The sequence below is a fragment of the Pelophylax lessonae genome (genome assembly GCF_965119305.1).
Source record: "Pelophylax lessonae genome assembly, chromosome: 1".
NCBI classification, from domain to species: Eukaryota; Metazoa; Chordata; class Amphibia; order Anura; family Ranidae; genus Pelophylax; species Pelophylax lessonae.
In genome coordinates, this window is record NC_138768.1 from 186670575 (window position 1) to 186691472 (window position 20898).

At 46.0% G+C, this 20898-nt stretch overlaps 1 protein-coding gene across 1 annotated transcript in view; it reads left to right on the forward strand.

The window, feature by feature from the left end:
• The first annotated feature begins 472 nt into the window (after positions 1-472).
• The window catches only part of LVRN (laeverin), a 181599-nt gene continuing 161173 nt past the window's right edge, over positions 473-20898 (forward strand). Inside the window, exon 1 of the mRNA XM_082243010.1 lies at positions 473-1219. Coding sequence (XP_082099136.1) covers positions 603-1219 — 617 coding nt within the window. The 5' untranslated portion in view covers positions 473-602. The remainder of the gene's footprint in view (positions 1220-20898) is intronic.

Here is a 20898-nt window from a genome sequence, read left to right on the forward strand (position 1 = left end):
CAGCATTGGCAGTCTGGGAAGTGTTAGATGTATCTGAAGATTTAAATAAATGATCAAATTGAAGTCAAACTGCAGCTAATATTGTATAATCAGTTACAACAAATAGTATTTTTTTCCTTTTTGGGATAAAGGTTTTACAGAATAAATGAAAGCTGATCATTGTCGGTGGTAAATGGTTTGTCTCACCCCTGTCACTTATACATCTGCAGGAGAGCTTGTTCTTTTCAAATCATCAAGTGATAACAGAAGAAAAAAGCCTGATAAAGAAAACGAATGCAGCTATGAAATGAAGGAATTGGCAAGCTGCGATGTAATAAATATTGGTTGTGGGTTTATTGCCGGTGCCCCCCTGGCAGTACCCCAGCCTGTGTCCCTGTGTGAATAATAAAAGTATGAGAATGTGTATAAGTGAGTGCTGGGAGCCCCCTCCTCCTCCATGTCAGTCAGTATATGGGATTAGTTCCAGCAGTCGGTCCATGGTGTGCTCCTCTCCTCCTGAGTTGTGCCCAGTGATGGAGGGGGCCCCCTCCTCTGGCACCCAGTGACACACCCAGCCAGGGTATATCTACACACACATACAGGGATCGGGGCTGTGTGTCAGGATGGGACCCAAGGCTTCCTCCGGCTTCTATCTGAGCAGGACATCGGCTGCGCTCCTGGCTGTGCTCCTGGCTGCTCTGCTCCTGGCTCTCATCGTACTGGCAGCTCTGTATGCCCGGACTGTAGGATCAGAGAGGGGTCAGCCTGACCCGGAGGATTCCTCCACCGCTAATTTCACCGAATCCCCCTTCTCCTTCACCTTCCCTACAGAGCCCCCCGGACCCCCCGGGATCTGGGACCACCCCCGGCTCCCCCCTCACCTCTACCCGGTGCACTATGATCTGGAGCTGTGGCCGAGGATGGAGCCGGACGGGGACGGTAAGTATCAGCTGTCTGGCCAAGTCATCATCACCGTCCGCTGTGTACAAGGGACCGACACCGTGCTACTACACTGCCATAAACTCAATGTCACCCGGGTACTTATCACCGCTATAGACGGAGGGGACATCCCTGTCAGCACCTTCTGGTACTCCCCCCGACATCAGTACCTGGTCCTACACCTGGACACAGCGCTACTACAGGGGCGCTACTACTCAATACACCTGGACTACACCGGCATCCTCAGCGATGACTACTCCGGACTCTTCATATCTCACTACAGGGACCTGGACCAGGACAGGTAAGTGGCACACAACTCCTACCCACCGTACAGGGGGCATTGGAGAACCGAAAATCAGTTTATCAATCCTAGGGGGTCCTTCACATCATAGTGTGTGGCATCTTATTGTAATATGTTGGCATGTTTTTTTATATGTGTTGCATTTGTTTTTTATTATTATTATTATTATTATTTATTTGCCTTGCAGTGCGCTGCGATTATGTGTATTTGAACATGTGCTGATAAAAAAAAGTAGTGCATGGTGTACTTTTTTCAGCGCTGGGCAAATGTGACACAACACCAGCACTGGTGTGACATCTTTTTTGTAATATGTTGGCATGCTTTTTACATGTGTTGCATTTGTTTAATTGTTTTTTTTTTTTTTTCTTTTTTTTGCCTTGCAGTGCATTGCGATAATTTTAACGTGCTAAAAAAAAAAAAAAAAAAAAAAGGTAGTGCAAGGTGTACTAAATGCAACACAACACACTGATGTGACATCTTTTTGTAATATGTTGGCATACATTTTAAATGAAATAAAGTGCAAAGAGGTTGATAGGGCGCTACCTATGAGTGACAAAGTGTCAAAATAAAACAGTGCATCAACTCAACTGGTGAGATCCAAAAATAATGAGGTATATAAATAAATAATGGGGTATTTAAATAAATAGAATAAAGTGCACAAGTATTATTATCCCACTGGTCTGGGAGAAAAAAAAAATTCTGGTCCTGAATCCAGCAATGTGCAGTGACAAAGTGCAAAGTGCTATGTGCAATAAATAAACAGAAATCTGAAGAAGCAGTGATGATTTATTCCAAACAACAACACTATACAGTGCAAATACCGATAAGACAGCGGTGCTTACTGGAAATAAAATTCTATAAAATAGTGCTGAGAATAAATAAATAAATAAATATAAGGATTCTTTAAAGAGGAAGTAAACCCTCCTCTGACACGTGTACCTATAGGTAAGCCTATATTAAGGCTTACCTATAGGTACTGTAAATATCTCCTAAACATGTACCGTTTAGGAGATATTTACCTTACATGCAGCCAGTGATGTCACTGGCGCATGCGCTCTGAAGGAAGGCCGCTCGTGCCGTTCCTTCAGAGTCCCGTGCCGTGACTGTCGGCTCCCGCACGCGTGCGCGGGAGTGACGTCACCGCGGCTCCGGCCAATCAGATGGCCGGATGCCGCAATCCCGGAAGACGGGCGACTGAACTGATTATGTGCATTTTAACATTTTAACAGGTGATCAACAAAAAAAAGTAGTGCACAGTGTACTTTTTTCAGCACTGGGCAAACACAACACAACACCAGCACTGGTGTGACATCTTTTTTGTAATATGTTGGCATGCTTTTTACATGTGTTGCATTTGTTTTGTTTTTTTTGGTTTTGTTTTTTTGCCTTGCAGTACATTGTCATTATGTGCATTTGAACATGTGCTGAACAAAAAAAAGTAGTGCAGGATGTACTTTTTTTTTCAGCACTGGGCAAACGCGATGCAACACACTGGTGTGACCTGCGTTCATAGGAAACCATTTTTGTTTCTTGGCTGCCATGCATTAGCAAAGTGTTCACAAACGCATCCCAGCACATCTGGTGTACATGAACCCTTAGCCCCGGTTCACACTGTCGTGACTTGCCATGCAACTTGAGAGTTTAAAGTCACATGACAAGTCGTGCCCCATTAACAGCAATGGAATCATTCTAATCAGTGCAAGAAAGATATATATGACCACCTAGAGTGCCACATCCTAATGTATATAGAGAAAAAGGAAAAAACAGGACCCCATCCGGTCATAGGAGGACTTTACTGGCATAGAATGTGAGACCAAATCCATATATAAGTCCCGGTTCACATTAGTGCGATGACAGACATCGCATGTGATTCGAAGCGCACTGTTCTGAAAATCACATGCGATGTTTGTGCGATGCAAATTCAGCCATACAGATTTTTTTTGGCCCTCCAGCGGCACACTGTCACTGCTGACAAGGCTTCCATCTTCACCTGGTCTTCCTTCCAGGTTGGCGGGCTCTGGATCTTTGAATAGACTAACAATGATGACGTCACTCCCGTGCATACACGTGAAATCTTCTGTTTATGGCACGTGGAATCCGCTGTTTGCGGCACGCGAAATCCGCAGTTTACAGCACAGGGCTCTAAATAAACAGCGTGGGTGGCTTTGCAAGTAAATTGATTGTGATGCAGTGCAGGCAACTCACAGGAATTGCTGCGAATCCTGCACCAAATCAGTGTGAACCGAGACTAATGCCCCATACACACGTGCAGATTATCTGCAGACTTTTGTCTGCAGACTTACCAAAACCATATAATATGAGGTCAAACCTAAACACTTTCAATTTGTATGCAATCCGGCAGGCCCTTGCACTACATAGAAAAGGTAAGTCTGCAGACAAAAGTCTGCAGATAATCTGCACGTGTGTATGGGGCATTGTCGCACACATTTCAATGGTTGTCGTTGAAAAACATGGTGTGCAACTTTTCATGGGACTTTAGTGTCCAAAGTTGCATGACAAGTCTCACAAGTCTCATGAAGTTTTGGAGTATATCCACACCAGATGCAGGTTGACTGCTTTGGGCAGGTATTTCAGCACAGCACCTTGTCCCACCACATGGACAAGGAAAAACGCATCATCTTCTATGTGCCCGGTTCACACCACTACATCTCACTGAATGCACTACTTTTTATCAGCAGAGCGCAGCACCAGGCAATCCACAGGCCTCGCACCGCATAGCTGGCGACTGAATTTTATGAGACGTCTGTGTGACACTGGTTTTCTTTATTTTCACCTAGGGATCCTGTGCATAACACTTCCTGCCCCTGGGTGACCACGCTCACTGCTCCACTGTATCTATGGAGTGAGCCAGGGTTGTCACTCAGACTAAATTGAAAACATGTCTTCATCTCCTTTATATGGGTTGGGGGGGGGGGGTTAACATTATTGTGCTTGGGTTTAGATACCTTCTAGGACACCCCTGGTCAGGTGTAATTTTTATTGGAGGTAAGTTACAGAAGGCATTTTTCTGAAGCTGACATCACTTCTGTTTGCTTTGACCACTTTAGTATTATATTTTTCCTATTATTTTGGTGATTTTGCTGACTTTTATTTGTACAGTGCTAAAAATCCTTCCGCTGTAGTGGGGCTGCATCCATACTGCAAGGGATAACCGCTGCTTACTAATTGGTATTTAGATAAGTTATAACAGTTTTACTTAAAAGAGAAGTATGGACTTTATTTATTTATTTTTTTGGTGAATGCTGCATCGGTATGATACTGCATCTGTCCCCCGCCGGCTCTGACACTGAGAACCGAGTGATCTAATACCGCTGATCGGTTCTCCCATCGCCATGAGCAGAGAGCTGGTGACTGTCAGTCAGCAGCTCTCTGCTCCGCCCCCTCTTCGCTCACTGGAGCGCTGGGCCGGGTCCAGGCATGTAGGCAGATCTCAACTCCATGGTCACAATCTTGCCCGAGCCTGGACCGACTCTGTACTGACTCTGTGATGTCAGCAGACAGCGGACTTCAGCCCGCTGTGTGCTGAAAACAGGTCATAGGAGTGCAAAACGAACTACACTCCTGTACCTCTCCTTCTCCCCCCCTAGTTGACAGAAGTCTATTGTTAGCCAATCAGATGCAAGCACTGCTCATTGCATTCTGACAGTAGCAGTCTATTGTTAGCCAATCAGATGCAAGCACTGATCAATGCATTCTGACAGTAGCAGTCTATTGTTAGCCAATCAGATGCAAGCACTGATCAATGCATTCTGACAGTAGCAGTCTATTGTTAGACAATCAGATGCAAGCACTGATCAATGCATTCTGACAGTAGCAGTCTATTGCTAGCCAATCAGATGCAAGCACTGATCAATGCATTCTGACAGTAGCAGGTGCCACTGTGAGAACACAATGTCCAGCATGGTGGGGGAATCCCTTCATCAGAGGCGGCTCTAGGCTTTGTAAGGCCTAAGGCAAAACTTGGACATGAGGCCCCACTCACGCCCATAATGGGAAAAATAATTAAAGCGATAAAAATTCTTCTTTAATCAAAGATCATTATTATATCACAGCCCCCAGCATTTCCCTATAGGTCATGATTCCCTCCTTACATCAGAGTTCTCCTTTAAATCAGATTCCCCCCAGCATCTCCTCCTTACATCAGAGTCACAGAATTCCTATTTACATTAGAGTCCCCCTCTTAAATCAAATTTCACAGAGCCCCCTTTACATCAGAGTCTCCAGAGTTTACCCCTTACACTGTAAGAGGGAACCCTGATGTAAGAGGAGTTCTGGGAACCCTGATTTAGGGGGAATTTTGGGGACTCTGAAGTAAGGGGAGTTCTGGGAACCCTGATTTAAGGGGGAATGCTGGAGACTCTGATGTAAGCAGATTTCTGGGAACCCTAATTTGAGGAGGAAAGCTGGGGACTCTGGTGTAAAAGGGAACTCTGTGGTCACCACCAAAGCTCCCCCTTGCATCAGAGTTTCCAGAGTCTCCCTTACACTTCCCTTCCTCAGTGCACCACAGTCTAGGGCATGACAAGTCCCACTGCAGAAAGCTGCCATATCTGAGTCCCCACAGAGGGCACTGTACATTCCAGTATAGTGCACTGCCATTCCTCCCTGAGGAATGGAAGCCTGCTATGCTTGGGCTTGTACTGCTCTCTGTAGGGGACAGAGGAACTACTGCCTGCTATGCTAAGACTTGTAGTGCCCTCTGTGGGGACTAAGGCATGGCAGCCTGCTATTCTGGAACTAGTAGTGCCCTCTGTGAGGAACTGATGATTCCTCAGTCCTCCACATTCTAGGGCACTATAGGTCTCAGCATAGTGGGCTGCCATTCCTCAGTCCCTCACAGCTGGGGGGGAAAACAACACAGAGTTAAACATCTAAAGGACAACTCCAACCAAAACTACCAATAATGTACAGAGTCCATACGCTATATAATGTCACAGCCCCGCTACCCCTCAACTTCCACCTCGGGTGCTGTCATTGTGTAGGGCAAAGGGCTCCAGCTCCACCATGTTTGGCTTTGATGTCAGATATGCAGGACTGGCTCAGCTCCACTTTCTTTCCTGGCAACTGACTCTGGCGTCACGGGGGCCTCTCCTCCTCCCCCAGCCACCCAGGGGCCCTCTCCTTCTTCCCCAGCCACCCAGGGGCCCTCTCCTTCTTCCCCAGCCACCCAGGGGCCCCTCTCCTTGTCCTCCAACCACCCAGGGGCCCTCTCCTTGTTCTCCAGCCACCCAGGGGCCATTTCCTCCTTCCCCAGCCACCCAGAGCCCTCTCCTTCTCCCCCAGCCACCCAGGGGCCCTCTCTTTCTCCCCCAGCCACCCAGGGGCCATCTCCTTTTCCCCCAGCCACCCAGGGCCATTTCCTTTTCCCCTAGCCACCCAGGGACCCTCTCCTTCTCTTCCAGCCACCCTCTCCTCCCCCAGCCACCCAGGGCCTTCTTTTTCTCCTCCTACTCCACCAACCATTCTAAGACTCTTCCAACTTCCCTGGGGCTCCTCACCCCCTTTGCGTAGTAGACACTGCAAATCTATGACCAGCCTGCAGAGTGACAAGTCGGGGCCTGGTTACTTTTAAGTTCCCGGGTCAGGGCAGAGCTCTCCTCCCAGAGCAACAACCGATGATAGCAGAGTGAGCTGACCGGGCAGTCACATCCTACTGATGCAGGTACACGCCCACTGATTCCTCCAAATTTTAGGATTACATGATCAGATGGCCAATTCCCAGGCAGAGAAGGGGCGGGGTAAGTGTCAGCGGACAACAGACACCTGGCAGCCTCAGTGAAGGGACTGCAGCACACTGCTGCAACTTTTATATCTGAGGATTTAAAGCAATGTTTTACTTAGGAGATTTCCCTGACTGCGCCCTTCTAAATGTTGTCGCTCCGCCACTGGCTGCGAGGCCCCTGTAGGTGCGAGGCCTTAGGCGACCGCCTAATTTGCCTAATTAGAGAGCCGCCTATGCCCTTCATCTTCGTTGTTTGCGGGATGGAGGAATCTATAAGGTTTTTTTGTTAAGCAAAATAAAAAAATAAAAAAACCCATCAGTGTATGGCCAGTTTAACCCAAGCAGATTTTGCTCCCCCCTGGAGACGGTGCTCCCTATGCTCTAACAGAGGAAGGGGAGCAGCACTGACTGGCCTTTATTACAGGAAGTTCCTGCACAAAATACACAAATTACAGAAGAATTCAAGAATACACATTACTCTTGTATTTAGACAAGATTTGTTTATCTTATATGGAGTTCAGCTTTAAATACAGGTGTACATTTATATTCTGCACTAACCATTCGCTCATGTTCATATCTCTTGTGCTTTACCCATGCAGTACAAAGTAATAGGTTCACTGGTGTCCCCCTCCCAAGCTGCACACAAATAGAGGAAACCGTAACATGGAACTTTAACAGCCTAAGGACTCCCCCCCCCCCCCCTCACCCATGGGCAAAATGCTGGTTTTCTCTACAACCCCTTTAGACCCTTGCAGTTGCCAATTAATAGCAGGGACCCAAAAATCAGGCTGGCAACATTTTTTGAACGCAGAACGTCACAACATCATATGCGTTGTGGTGCTCTGTAGTGCGGGTCTATTGGCACCTACTGTACTTGTGTGTTGGTTTACTGCGCATTACCAAGTACTTTACGGTAATGCGCAGTGACATGCATTTACATTTTACCATGCATTACCGCAAGGCATAAGTCTAAAGGGGCATTTGAAGTGTATATATAGTAGGGAAGGATTAGAACCCCTGTCAAGTTTTTATTGATGTTTGTATATCCTCTGAGAAGATTTAGGGCTGGTTTACACCACAAAAACGCACTCCAGATCCGTCCCCGGATGCGTTTCTGCATACGCATTTTTAACGCGTATTTTATGTGTTTACCTTTTTCTCCTGGTTTTTTTTTTTTTTTTTTCACTGTCCTGGGTCTGGTGCGTTTTAGATGCATTCCGGTGCGTTTTTGTTGTGTTTTATTATGCTCCAGTACTGTTCTGTGCAGGAAAAATGCAGCATGTTCTACTTTTTTCTGGAACTGGGACGCCCTGGAACTGACCGCACTGGTATGACCTATGAAAATACCAACAAAAATGGCCGCACTCCAACAGATATAATGATGCTTCTTTATTAAACCAATGGAGAGTCAACACAGGATACAAAAAGGTAGACGCGTTTCACGCGTAAAGCCATGCTTGTTCACCACCTTTGGCGGTGGTGAGCCAAGGTGAGCACCCACAGTTATTTGGAGCCTTCCTAGTCGGCATGAGCGGTGTGTGCACCTGTTGTTAATCTGGTGTGACCTATGTCATTGCAAACTATATCACATACTTTTGATGCAGAAAAAAATTATGCATTTTTGATGCAGAAAAAAAAAATGCACTAGACTGCATGTGGTGTGAACTGGCCCTTACCCTCTTTATTAGTCCTGGTGAATGTTGTCAGAAAGGCTGAATTGTGATGAGAAATTGTTACAGTTGTCTACATCTCCAGGAGAAGGAATGAAGAGAAATCTCCCAAGCAGCAACTCAGTAAAAGTGACTGGATTTATCCCTTCCCTACTCCATCCAGAACAAAAAAAGTAAAAGTACTGGCTATACACAATACACACACTTTTAGGCTCTGCTCACACCATGGCAATCTAGATTGCGGGCAGAATCGCTGCAATTCTGCATCGCTGCAAAACGCAGGACGCACTTGCGATCCCCATTACTTTTAATGGCACCCCAGTCACGGCGAGATTTTGCCGCAATTGTTGCCTGACGAATTGCTTTCAAATCATGCAAACAGAAATGCGTGACGTCTGGCACCCAAAAGAAGTTTATGCAATAGGCATCCCGCGATTCTGTTTGAATGATTTTACCACAAATGGTCGGGCCAAAATCGCGGCAAAATCCCCCCGTGATTGGGATGCCATTGAAAGTAATCAGGATTGCAATCGTTTCCCGCATTTTGCGGAATTGCAGGCAGAATCACGGCAATTCCGCCCATAATCTGGAATGCCATGGTGGGAACGGAGCCTAAACTTGTTAGCATTGAATTTGAAGCTTCTTTATAAAGCCATCCACTGCATTTAATTATTGTTTGATATAACTCAGTGGAGTTCCATAGTATGCTCACAGTAATGTGTGTTAAATGAAAAGCACATGTAGGCCATGCTGGCCATTATCAGGGAGGGTTGATTCAGTGCTTAGATGTAGCCAAAAGTTTGAAGCAGATGTGCAGAGGAGACAGACGACGGGAGAGTGCTGAAATTACAAAGGAGAAGTTTATATAATTGCACAATACAAGTCAGCAAGCCAGACAGCATAGTACAGAACGATATGAGTAATGAGTACATGAACTCTTGCTCTGACTAATTCCTCTACATGCCACATCACTCATCGGCTGAAAACACGATGCAGGCTGGGTTCACACTTATGTGAATTGGATGTGGGTTTTCTAACATCCAATTCGCATGACAGGAAAGTGTGACCGGCTCTCAGGTCCGAGGCGGCTGTAGTCTGCATTGAAGAATGGTCCTGTGCGTCTTCTGGTCTGATTCAGGTGCGAATTTAGGCAAAACTTCGGACCTGATTCGCACCTTAACCACTTCCGACCCGCCCACCGCACATTTACTGCGGCACTCTGCCGATGCTGGGCAAATCGACGTAGCCCTACGTCGCTCACTCAGGAGACTGTAAGGGGCCCCCGCTCATTACCTGGGGAGCCAGCGCGTGTGACCGGCGGCTCCGATGACCGCCGGCCACTCGCGATCTTCCACAGTAGTGAGAGAAGGACAGATGGCTGATGTAAACACAGCCGTCTGTCATTCCCAGGGACATAGTTGCCAACATTTAGGCTACATTCACATCTTGGCGTTGCTATTACAGGCCTTTTTATTGGGCATTTTTTCAGGCAATTGTATGGGCGTTTTTGCAGGCATTTTTAGATTGAATAGAGACCACTGGAAAACGCCTGTAATCTGCCCAAAAAGAAGCTCATGTACTTTTTTGAGCGTTGGGCGTTTTGCTCACGGTGTCAAAACGCTCAGATTTGAACAGGGGCCATTGAAATTAATATGATTTGTCTTGTTGGGCGTTTTGAGAGCTGATCCTAGAGCAGAAAAACGCCCCCAAAACGCCTACATGTGAACGGAGCCTTAAAAAAAATTTCCAGGGACACTTTGCAGCACAGCTATCAATTACCACACCCACTTCCACGAAGCTCCGCCTACTCTGCATAATTATTCTCGCCTCCTTATCAGGTTATAGAGTCTACTCCAATATAGAGAGAATTACAGGAAATTAAAAAGGGAATTTCAAACTTAAGGCCACAGTAGCAGAGTTGGAATAAGTCTCCCATTCAGCTGCACTACTTCTGCGTAACATTTATGGGCAGCCCGATTAACAGGCGCTTCCAGGGACAATATAAATTACCTGGGACAGGCTCTTATTTGATCACCAGTAATGTTAACCCCTTCCCTGCCAGTGTCATTTTTACAGTAACAGTGCATATTTTTAGCACTGATTACTGTAGTAATGTCACTGGTACCCCCAAAAGTGTCTAAAATGTCAGTTAGGGGTCCGATCTGTCTGCCGCAATTTTGCAGTCCCGCAAAAAAAAAAAAATCGCAGATCGCCGCCATTACTAGTAAACAATAAAAATGACATAAATCTTTCCCGTAGTTAGTAAACTCAATAACTTTTTCGCAAACCAATAAAAAATTGGTTATTGTGATTTTTTTTTACCAAAAATATGTAGCAGAAAACAAATTGGCCTAAAATGTTAAAACATTTTGATTTTAACATTTTTTTTTGAGACTTTCATATAAAAAAATGTGAATAATATTGTTATGTTTTCAGAATTGTCGTTATTATTTTTGTTTATAGCACAAAAAATAAAAATTGCACACGTTATCAAATACCACCAAAAGAAAGCTCTATTTGTGGGGAAAAAGGACATCAATTTTGTTTGGGTACAGCATCGCACGACCGCGCAATTGTCCGTTAAAATCATGCAGTGCTGAATCACAAAATAGGGCCTGGTCATTGAGCAGCCAAATCCTCCGGGGCTAAAGTGGTTAATCGGTGAACAAGGGCGCACCGAACCCCATTCTATGAGCTGTGGCTGCAGCATATGTGAACGGAGCCTCAAGGTTTGTAGCAATTAGGCTAACACCCCTTTCACACGGCCGTTCCAATCAGGCCCGCCTGTCAGTTTTTCAGGCAGACCTGATCGGAGGTTCCGTTGATCCCTATGGACAGGAGGGTGTACGGACTGTGTCCATCCTCCTCCATCTAGGCAGATCAAATGGTAGGGGGGGGGGGGGTAAATGGACAGCGGGGTCCGTTTATTCCCGGGCGCTCATAGAGCAAAGCGGGCTCTTTCCTTGTTCGATCTGCAGAAACTGAGCGGACACAGATGTGTCTTTCGCCCGCTCTGCTCTGTTCAGCAGGGGATCAGCGGACAGATCCCCTGCTGATCAAAACAGAGTCCAGCCTGTGTGAAAGGGGCCTAAACCTGCCTATTGATCAGTCTTTTTTTCCGATCAGCCAGCAGACTGATCAAAAAACAATAACAGATACCCCATCCACACAAGGGAAGTGGATAGAGGAATCATTCCCGCTGTGCCATTGTATTCTGACAGCAGTGACTCCTCTGCTGTCAGAATACACTGAATGGCAGCAGCTGCTGATCGAATAAAAATTTTCTGGGGGGAACAGCCACAGATGGATAAAAATTTGTCCGGCCCTGATTTAGTTCACACTAGAGCTGCTGGATAAAATGAGAATCACGATTTCTTTGCTTGGAATAAAGATCAGGATTCTTTTACGATTCTCGGCGTAACATCATCTTTCACATTATACAAAGAAATTTGGCTAACTTTACTGTTTTTTTTTTTTTTTTTTTTTTAATTAATTGAAGTGTATTTTTTCCAAAAAACATTGCTTTTGAAAGACCGCCGCGCAAATACAGTGTGACATAAAATATGCAGCGACAGCCATTTTATTTTCTAGGGTCCCTGCTAAATATATATATATATATATATATATATATACACACACATATAATGTTTGGGGGTTCTAAGTAATTTTCTAGAAAAAAATACTTATTTTAACTTGTAAACAGCAAGTGTCAGAAAAAGGCTTAGTCTTTAAATGGTTAAACTGACCTCGTTTGCAGACCGAAGTTCATCCCTTTGATCTAAAAGAACCAAATGATACAATGTTTTGTTTTTATCTCAGTGCTGAGAAATGTTGTGATAAACTTTGGCTGCCTTTTTTTTTTTTTTTTTATTAATCAAGGAAATGCCGGATTAAGATCATGAGGGGGGGTTGAATCAAGATCGCAATTTTTTTTAACGATTAATCCTGCAGCTCTAGTTCACACTGGCCCATTTTCTGAAAAACAATCCACTGTGGACCACCTTCTAAAGCAGCGATGGTGAAGCTTGGCACCCCAGATGTTTGGGAACTACATTTCCCATGATGCTCGTGCACTCTGCAGTGTAGGTGAGCATCATGGGAAATGTAGTTCCAAGACATCTGGGGTGCCAAGGTTCGCCATCTCTCTAGAGTGTGGCTTAACCACTGTCAAGCATTCAGGAGATAATCCTGCCACTTCCCAAGTGTCTGTTTTTTTTCTAAATGGCAATTTACAATGGGACATGAAATTCACATTGACTGGAATGGCAGAGTTTGACAGGCAAAGCTGCCTGTCAACTCAACATGCTGTGTATAATTTGCCATGGCACAAATCATTGGGGCATTGAATAGCCCCCTCTAATATTGTAGATTTGAGGTGAGCAGTAAAAGCGTGGTTCAATGGCCTGTTTTTACTGCCATCCATGTGAAAGAGACCTTACCTTAAAAAGGAAATGATAAATTTGATGTCACCTTTGAAGTGGCCTTTTTGTACAGGGTTTTACATTTCCTATTTCATCCTGTCCTAAATACATAACTTATATCTTGTGCCCACTCTGCCCTGTATTATCAGTATGCAGAGCCACGGCTATTTAAACAGTTCAAGAAGTGATTGAACTCTACTATACCCTCAATGTTGGATGCCATGCAATGAGATCAAGAACCTAGGATTCAAAGTCTAGTTCTGTGTCTTTGTTCAAAAAAAAGAAATAATGAGCGATATAGATGTAATAGAAACTTTAGGAGTACATGTATAAGTAAAGTAGCAAAAGCAGAGCTCTGGACAAGCAAAAATCGAACAGCTGAGCTCAGTACAAGGAAACATTAGCGCTCCCTACAGGATGCTCCTGCACAGAGGCAAAGTTTCACCCTGGATTACTGCACACATCTGCAGTGGTTCCTGGGCTCTCCCATTCCATCAAGGAGCCCGGGACCATGGGAAACAGCTCCCCTGGTAAAAGCAGGAGGCACTCAGGGAGCATCTATTCCCCGATCCCACCTGTGACTTATGACCCCAGAAGCAACATATATTACTTCACTTCTGGGGTCACAGCTGTCATTCTTTGGCTAGTGTAGCCAACGTTGCAGCTATTCAAACACAATCTGTGTTTGAATAGCTTCACTGGGGGACAAGGGGAGACACTGGGGTCAGGGGCGTACATACAGGGGTCACCATGCTCCAGGGCCGTGCCGCCCCCCTGTACACCTGAATAGGAAAGCAGCAAGGGCAGCGGCATGTAGAGGAACTGACCCCTCCATGTAGCCTGTGAATGCTCGCTTCTCCTCTTCTCCCTTCCGCAGACATTCAGTGGATGCAGGAGGGAAATGGAGGGGATCAATTCCTCCACATGTCGCTCCCACCACCTCCCTATTGCTGTCCTACTGCCCCAGGCTCCTGTGTACTTCCCTGGTCTCTCCTCGACCCCCCCCCCCTGTCGCACTGCCAGGTTTCCCCTTCCCATATTCCACTGGCTGTTGTGGGGGATCTGTCAGGATGGAGAGCAGAGAATGTGTCATTTACTGGCCTCTTCCTTGTCCTAATGAATGGAAGCGACTTAGGGCTCTTTCACACGGGCGGTCCGATCAGATCCGCCTGTCAGTTTTTTAGGCGGATCTGATCGGATCCTCCATGCAGCTCTATGGGGCAGCGGGTGTCAGCGGAGACACCTCCGCTGACACCCGCTGCCATCCGCATCCGATCCTGTGCTGAAATCTGGACGGATGGAAACCCTATTTTTCCATCCGTTCAGTAATCGGAGCGGAGCGGATCTGATGAGAGCGGACAAGCGGTCCGCTCTCATCCGATCCCCCATAGAGGGCAGCGGGGGCTGAGACACCTCCCTCTCCGCTCTGCAAGCGGAGACGGAGCTGTCATCCGCCGGCTCAGCGGGGATCGCGGATCGATCCCCGCTGAGCAACACGGATCCGCCTACGGAGGCGGACCGTGTGAAAGAGCCCTTAATGAATAGAAGCCATTAGTGATAATCACACTTTTTTTGTTTGTTTTTGTTATTTTTTTTATTCATTCATAGCTGGGGCATAGTAAAGTGTGTTTTCAATGCCTCAGCTTATGAATGAACACGAAACTCTGTACAGAGCTATTCCTGTTCATTCATTCTCGGCAGCTGAGGCTGCAGAGAAAGGGACTCATGAATCTGTCTCAAAAGTGAGACATCAGGGGTCTGTTTATATCATTTATACAATTATAAAATAGTTTATGAAAAATTTGTAAAAATTAATAAAAAATAAATAAATAAATAAATTATAAAAAAAATGGCCCCAGGCTCAGTGGGAAGGGCCCCAGTCCGGGCCCTTTATGGTTTCTTACACCAGGGCTTTGAAGGTTCTAGTTACTCCTCTAACTGGGGTTCTAATAGACTGCCAACATCTCCATAAAGGGGACATGTCACCTGTCATGCTATCACATAGCAAGCTAGCAAGCCCCCTTTGTGATGACAATTTTAAAACTTGTAAAATTGTCGACAAAAAAACAAAACAAAAAACAAACCCTGCAGGAAAAAGGCATAATGAGCTAGTATGCATTGCATACTAGCTCATTATGAAATATTTACCTTAAAACGAAGCCCCGACACGGTCGCCCGAACACCGCTGGGTTTGGCGGCTCCGGCGCTGTGAAGTGTCTTGTATTGGCGTTAATGCACATTTTAGCCACATTTAGCAGCATTAGTGTTTAGCAGCCTTTCTCTGCCCTCTTCTATTTTCCAACCTCAAATACAACTACTACAGCTTAAAAACGTCTGACGTGGCCTAACGCTGTATGTGGCATTAAGCAGCCTTTAACAGCATCAGGCATTTTACAGCCTAACACTGCTGCTCCAGAACGCACAGGCCCTGGGTTTTTTCTTATTTATAGCGTAAAAACGCCTATGCAACTTACAGCGCCTAAAAGCCCGTGTGTGCATGAGACCATAGAATAACACGGAGGGGCATTTTTAAGCTGCAAAAAAAAAAAAAAAAAAGCATCTTTAAAAATGCCCTGTGTGAATGAGGCCTAATACAGTAAACAGTGCTAAAAAAATGCACTGTCGCTGTACAAATGACACTGGCTTGGAAGGGGTTAACATCAGGGGAGATCAAGGGGTTAACTGTGTGCCTTAGCTGTGCTTGGTTACTGTGGGGGATGTGCTTGTATTATGGGAAGGCAGAGATCCGTGTTCCTGCTTTGCAGAAACACAGGATCAATACCTTCCCTACTGACAGAATGCCAGTCTGCCTTCTTTAAATAGGCAGACCGCCGTTCTGCATGTGTCCCGAACGATCGGTGGGTCCCGGCGGACATCAACTGCAGATTGACTCCCGCTGTGTGCAATCATTTGCCTCCCAGACCTGGAAGTGCAGGAGAGCCGCCTTGCCACTGTATATATATATACAGTATACGGTTAGGGTGACCACGTGTCCCGGATCGCCCGGGACAGTCCCGCATTTGGAGAGTCTGTCCCGGGTCCCGGTCACCCTCATTCCGGGACAATGCAGTGTCCCGGAATGATCTGAGCCCATGAGCCGCCGTCCGCCGACCGTGAGAACATGTGCCGCTGCTGCCGCACTGCCGCTCCGCTCCCCCACCGAACCGGCAGAAAGGAAGAGGAAGTGCGCAAGCATTCATAGTGCATGTGCTGGACTGTACCATGTCCGACAGTCTGCTGGATGAGGGAGGATGGCTGGGCTGTACCATGTTAGAGGGCGGGCTGCACAAGAAGACCTCACCACCACCCTAACCTGAGCAGCAGTGGTCGCAGCATCCCCAGCGCCTCCAAGTCAGAGCCTGCACTCTTTCTCCAACCTTCACTCCCAGCTGTCACTATCATCAACAAGAAGGAAGACAAGCTGACCGAGGACCAGAGGACAAGGATGGGCGGAAGGTAGGTGCATCACACAAACACCTACCCACAGACAAGGGCTGGGGCAAGGGGGCACAGGAGGGACTGCAGGCAGGGTTAGGGGGTTCCTCTCACCCACCCACCTCTCTCTCTTCCACTCCCTCTCTCACCCCCCCCTCTAATCCACCCCCCTCTCTGTCACCCAACCCCCTCTCTCTCACCCACCTCTACTTCCTCTTACCAACCCCCCTCTCTCTCACCCACCTCACATCCTTAGATCTCAGGGGTTTATGCTGGGACTTCTAGTCCTTCAGTTTTGGAGGAAGTCACATCCTTAGATCTAAGGTGTTCATTTTGGAAATTGTAGTCCTTCATTTTTGGGGGAAGTGACCCCCCCAAAAGTGAAGGACTACAGGTTCCAGAATGAGCCCCTCAAAGCTGAGGTTGTGACAGCCCCCCCCCCCAGTGGAGGGGATAGGATTCAAGTAGGTCAGTGTAATGGTCAGTATAGGAATCAGGTAGGTTAGTGTAGTGGTCAGGTGGGTCAGCGTAGGAATCAGGTAGGTCAGTGTAGTGGCCAGGTAGGTCAGTGTAGTGGTCAGTGTAGGAATTAGGTAGGTTAGTGTAGGGGTCAGGTATTTCAGTGTAGGAATCATGTAGGTTAGTGTAGTGGTCAGGTAGGTCAGTGTAGTGGTCAGGTAGGTCAGTGTAGGAATCAGGTAGGTCAGTGTAAGATTCAGTGTAGTGGACAGGTAGGTCAATGTATGTCCAGTTTTTACCCCAGATCCCTTAGGTCATTTGTATTCCTTATGTAGTATAAAGTACGGGGTTTTATTTACAACTTTAGTGCCTTAGATATTAAGAGAATTTGTTCAATGTATGTTAGTAAAACGTTGAAAGAACAATGACACTCTTTGAATCTAAGTGGCCACCTGCAGCTGCAATGTTGGGCTAACATACATAAAACAAATGCTTAAATAGGTACGGGGCGGGGCCACCCCAGCGACGTCACAAAGCACCGTCCCCTTGTGATGTCACTGACCTGTGCATGCTGGGGGGTGTCCTTGTCCCTGAATGGTAGTTTGAAAATGTGGTCACCCTATATACGGTCAGCAAGCAGTTAATGCAGATCACAACGCATGGTGTGAACAGGGCCGGTGCAAGGATTTTTGCCGCCCTAGGCCAAATAAAAATTGCCGCCACCCCAGACCCCCCCCCCCCCCCATATGCTCTTGTTCCTTGTTCCTCCAGGTTGGCGACGGCTTCCCCCTCAGTCTCCTCCCTCCTCCTCCGCCAATAGGATGCCTTCTCCTTTGGAAAATTGGGAAACCGGTCTCTGGACCCGCTTCCTGATTGGCCGTGAGGAGAATCAGCGTGGCAATAGCAAATATTCATTCACTATTGTCAAACAACCAGGTGGGCCCCAAGCTCACCCATTTTTGAAGCCTATTAGAGCCTCTGGCTCTAATCACGTGCTTCAAAAAAAAAAAAGAAAAACCCACATTGGAATCCATGCATCCTCTGCCCTGCATGTGGATTAGGGGTCCGGACACATTGACAGGGGGCAGCGCCCCTAATGGACGGGCTGGCCGCCACTGGTTAAAACCCCTTCAGTGACTTACGGTGAGTCACTTACCTCGGGTCAGGCTCCGCAGGCTTACTGGTAGGGCCGGCCCTGGGTGTGAACGAGCCTACAGTGTCACAGCTTTGAGTCTCTTGGGACTGCTGGCATCGCATTCAAGATGGCGGCACCCAGCATCAGTCTCTGGGATTTCTGATGTCTGCACAGAGTAGACTTTTACAGGTAAAAACCATGTATAAAATATGTTAAATGCACATATAATCTTATTGGAGGATCTTTGTTGAAATGAATAGGGTGGCAAAAGGGTCTCTTGAAGTCTTATGTAAAGGTGAAATATCCCTACAGTAAAATGTTATTTACACATAAACCTGGGTTTTTTGTTTTATTTTACATACTGCAGTCTTTTTTTCTGTCTGTTGGTCCAAGTCTGTTCAATAATGCAAGGAACAGATTAGGCCTTGCAACCTCTTACTAACTGCCAGTCGTCTTGCATCAGCTCCCACAGAGTTCAGAAATATGTGAGAGGCCAACTGGTGCAACCCAAAACCTAAACAATGTGAACACTCATCACAATTAAACAAAGTCAACACACCCATCATAACCACATCATTTAAACAACGTTTCACCACATTTGTGCAGCCAGCTTTCTAAAATGCAGTAACAGTCATTTCACAGAAACCAAATACAAACCACAGCAAATACCAAGGCTCCTAGATGGAGGAACAGGCAGAACACACATTCCGTTATCTAGATGGATGAGATCGTTGACCTAATTCATGATCTCCTGATAACCTGGAATGGTTCAGACGAGGGTCTTTGTAGTTTTCTTCGACAATTGAATCAGAATGAAAAAAATATATAAATTACCATACACCTACAGCTGGGAGTCTGTACATTTTTTTGGATGTCAAGTACAAATGCGTTCTTAACCACTTAACGACCGCCCAACGCAGTTTTAAGGGGGACTGCTAGCGGGAGGGGCGTGCCCATTCGCCACAGAGGAAGTCGTTCAATGGTTCCGGCAGCTACGATTGTCACCAGGCACCCTCGATCGCTCCTCGTGGAGACAGAACGATAATCTGCCGTTGTAAACATGGCAGAACGCTGTTCTGTCAGTGATACTGTGTTCCTCCTATTTAAGAACACAGGTCTCTGTGTTCATGCAGAAAGCCCATTCCCCACAGTTAGAAAACACCCCCTAGGGACACCCCCTAGGGATTGCCCCTGGTATTACCCTTTACCTGCCAGTGTCATTAGTACAGTAACAGCGCATATTTGTAGCACTGATTACTGTAGTAATGTCACTGGTCCCCCCAAAAGTGTCAAAAATGTCAGTTAGGTGTCCGATCTGTCTGCCGCAATATTTCAGTCCTGCTAAAAATGGCTGATTGCAGCCATTACTAGTAAAAAAAAAAAAGAAATAAATAAAATTACGTAAATCTTTCCCCTAGTTTGTAGTAGGGGTGCACCAATCCGATATTATGATCGGATCTCGGCCTCGATACTGACAAAATAGCTGGATCTGGGATCAGAAAAGTTAACAGATCCACGGGCCGTTCCAGGTTTTTTTTTTTTCGTCCCAGGAGAACCTGCATCATTCGTAAGCTTCACATGTGTGTCGAATGCTAGAATCAACATGGAGCGAGCCAAAGAGTCGGCTGTGTGGAGATATTTCACGCTTGCCACGCCAACTAGTTTGAAGGCTGTTTGCAATGTCTGCAAAGTAAATGTTTTAAGGGGCGGTGGTACATATTTAAGATTTGAATGCTCAATTGTTATAACAAATTTATAAGAATTCAAATATCCTCTCTTCAAGGAAGGTGTAAGGTATAGAGTTTATTATTAATTCAACAATAGTACTGGATCGGTATCGGATATTGAGAGATACAGAAAGCCCAGGTATCGGTATCGGGACTGAAAAAGTCGGATCGGTGCACAACTAGTTTGTAGACGCGATAACTTTTGCGCAAAGCAATCAATATAAACTTATTGGGATTTTTTTTAACCGAAAATATGTGGCAGAACACAAATAAGCCTAACATGATAAAAAAATTTAAATTTTTTTTTTTTTTATTTAAAGATATGCAAGAGAAAAAAAAAAACAGCTGCCATAACTTGAGGAGCAATAAGACACGCCAAACAAAATCAATATATAGATCATCATTGCATTGCATCCAAAGAATAAATCTAGATCATATCTTACTATAGCAAATAAGACTTTACTGTCATCCCATATCTGCATCTGACGGAGAGAACTGGGGCCCAAGACTAAGGAGATGAGGTGTAGAGCTGGAGGAGGGCGGGCGAGCCCCACCGGGATCTATCTAATGGCCCGGTAAGGACCCACCAGATTCCTCCCAGTTTAGGAGGGCCATCTCTCCTTCTAAGCAGAGAGTACACATCTATGAGGAGGTTTTATTATTTTTCGATACAAGAGAGAGTAGAGAAAGAGAACGGACACAAGAGAGCCCTGATAAGAAAGGGAAGCTACCAGAAGAGGAGAGGCAGAAAAGCAGTAGAATAGGTTGAGAAAGAGAAAGAAGAATAGGGAAAAAAAAAACAAAAAGGGGGGGGGGGCCCGCTGTAGGTCTGAGGAAAGTGTCTAGTTAACATGTGATAAATGCTCATTTGAAAAGTGAAACAAATCCCACTGGACTCAACACAGCTCATGCTCCTCTGGTCTATCATGCATGATTGCAGTAAGATGTTCCATTTTCTGAATGTCATTCACCCTGGCAAACCATTGGACCACCGAGGAGGGCATTCGTTGCTTCCACATACTGGGGACGCATGCTCTAGCCGCATTCAGCAGATGCTTCAAAAGAGACCTACCATATCTTTTACTGGAG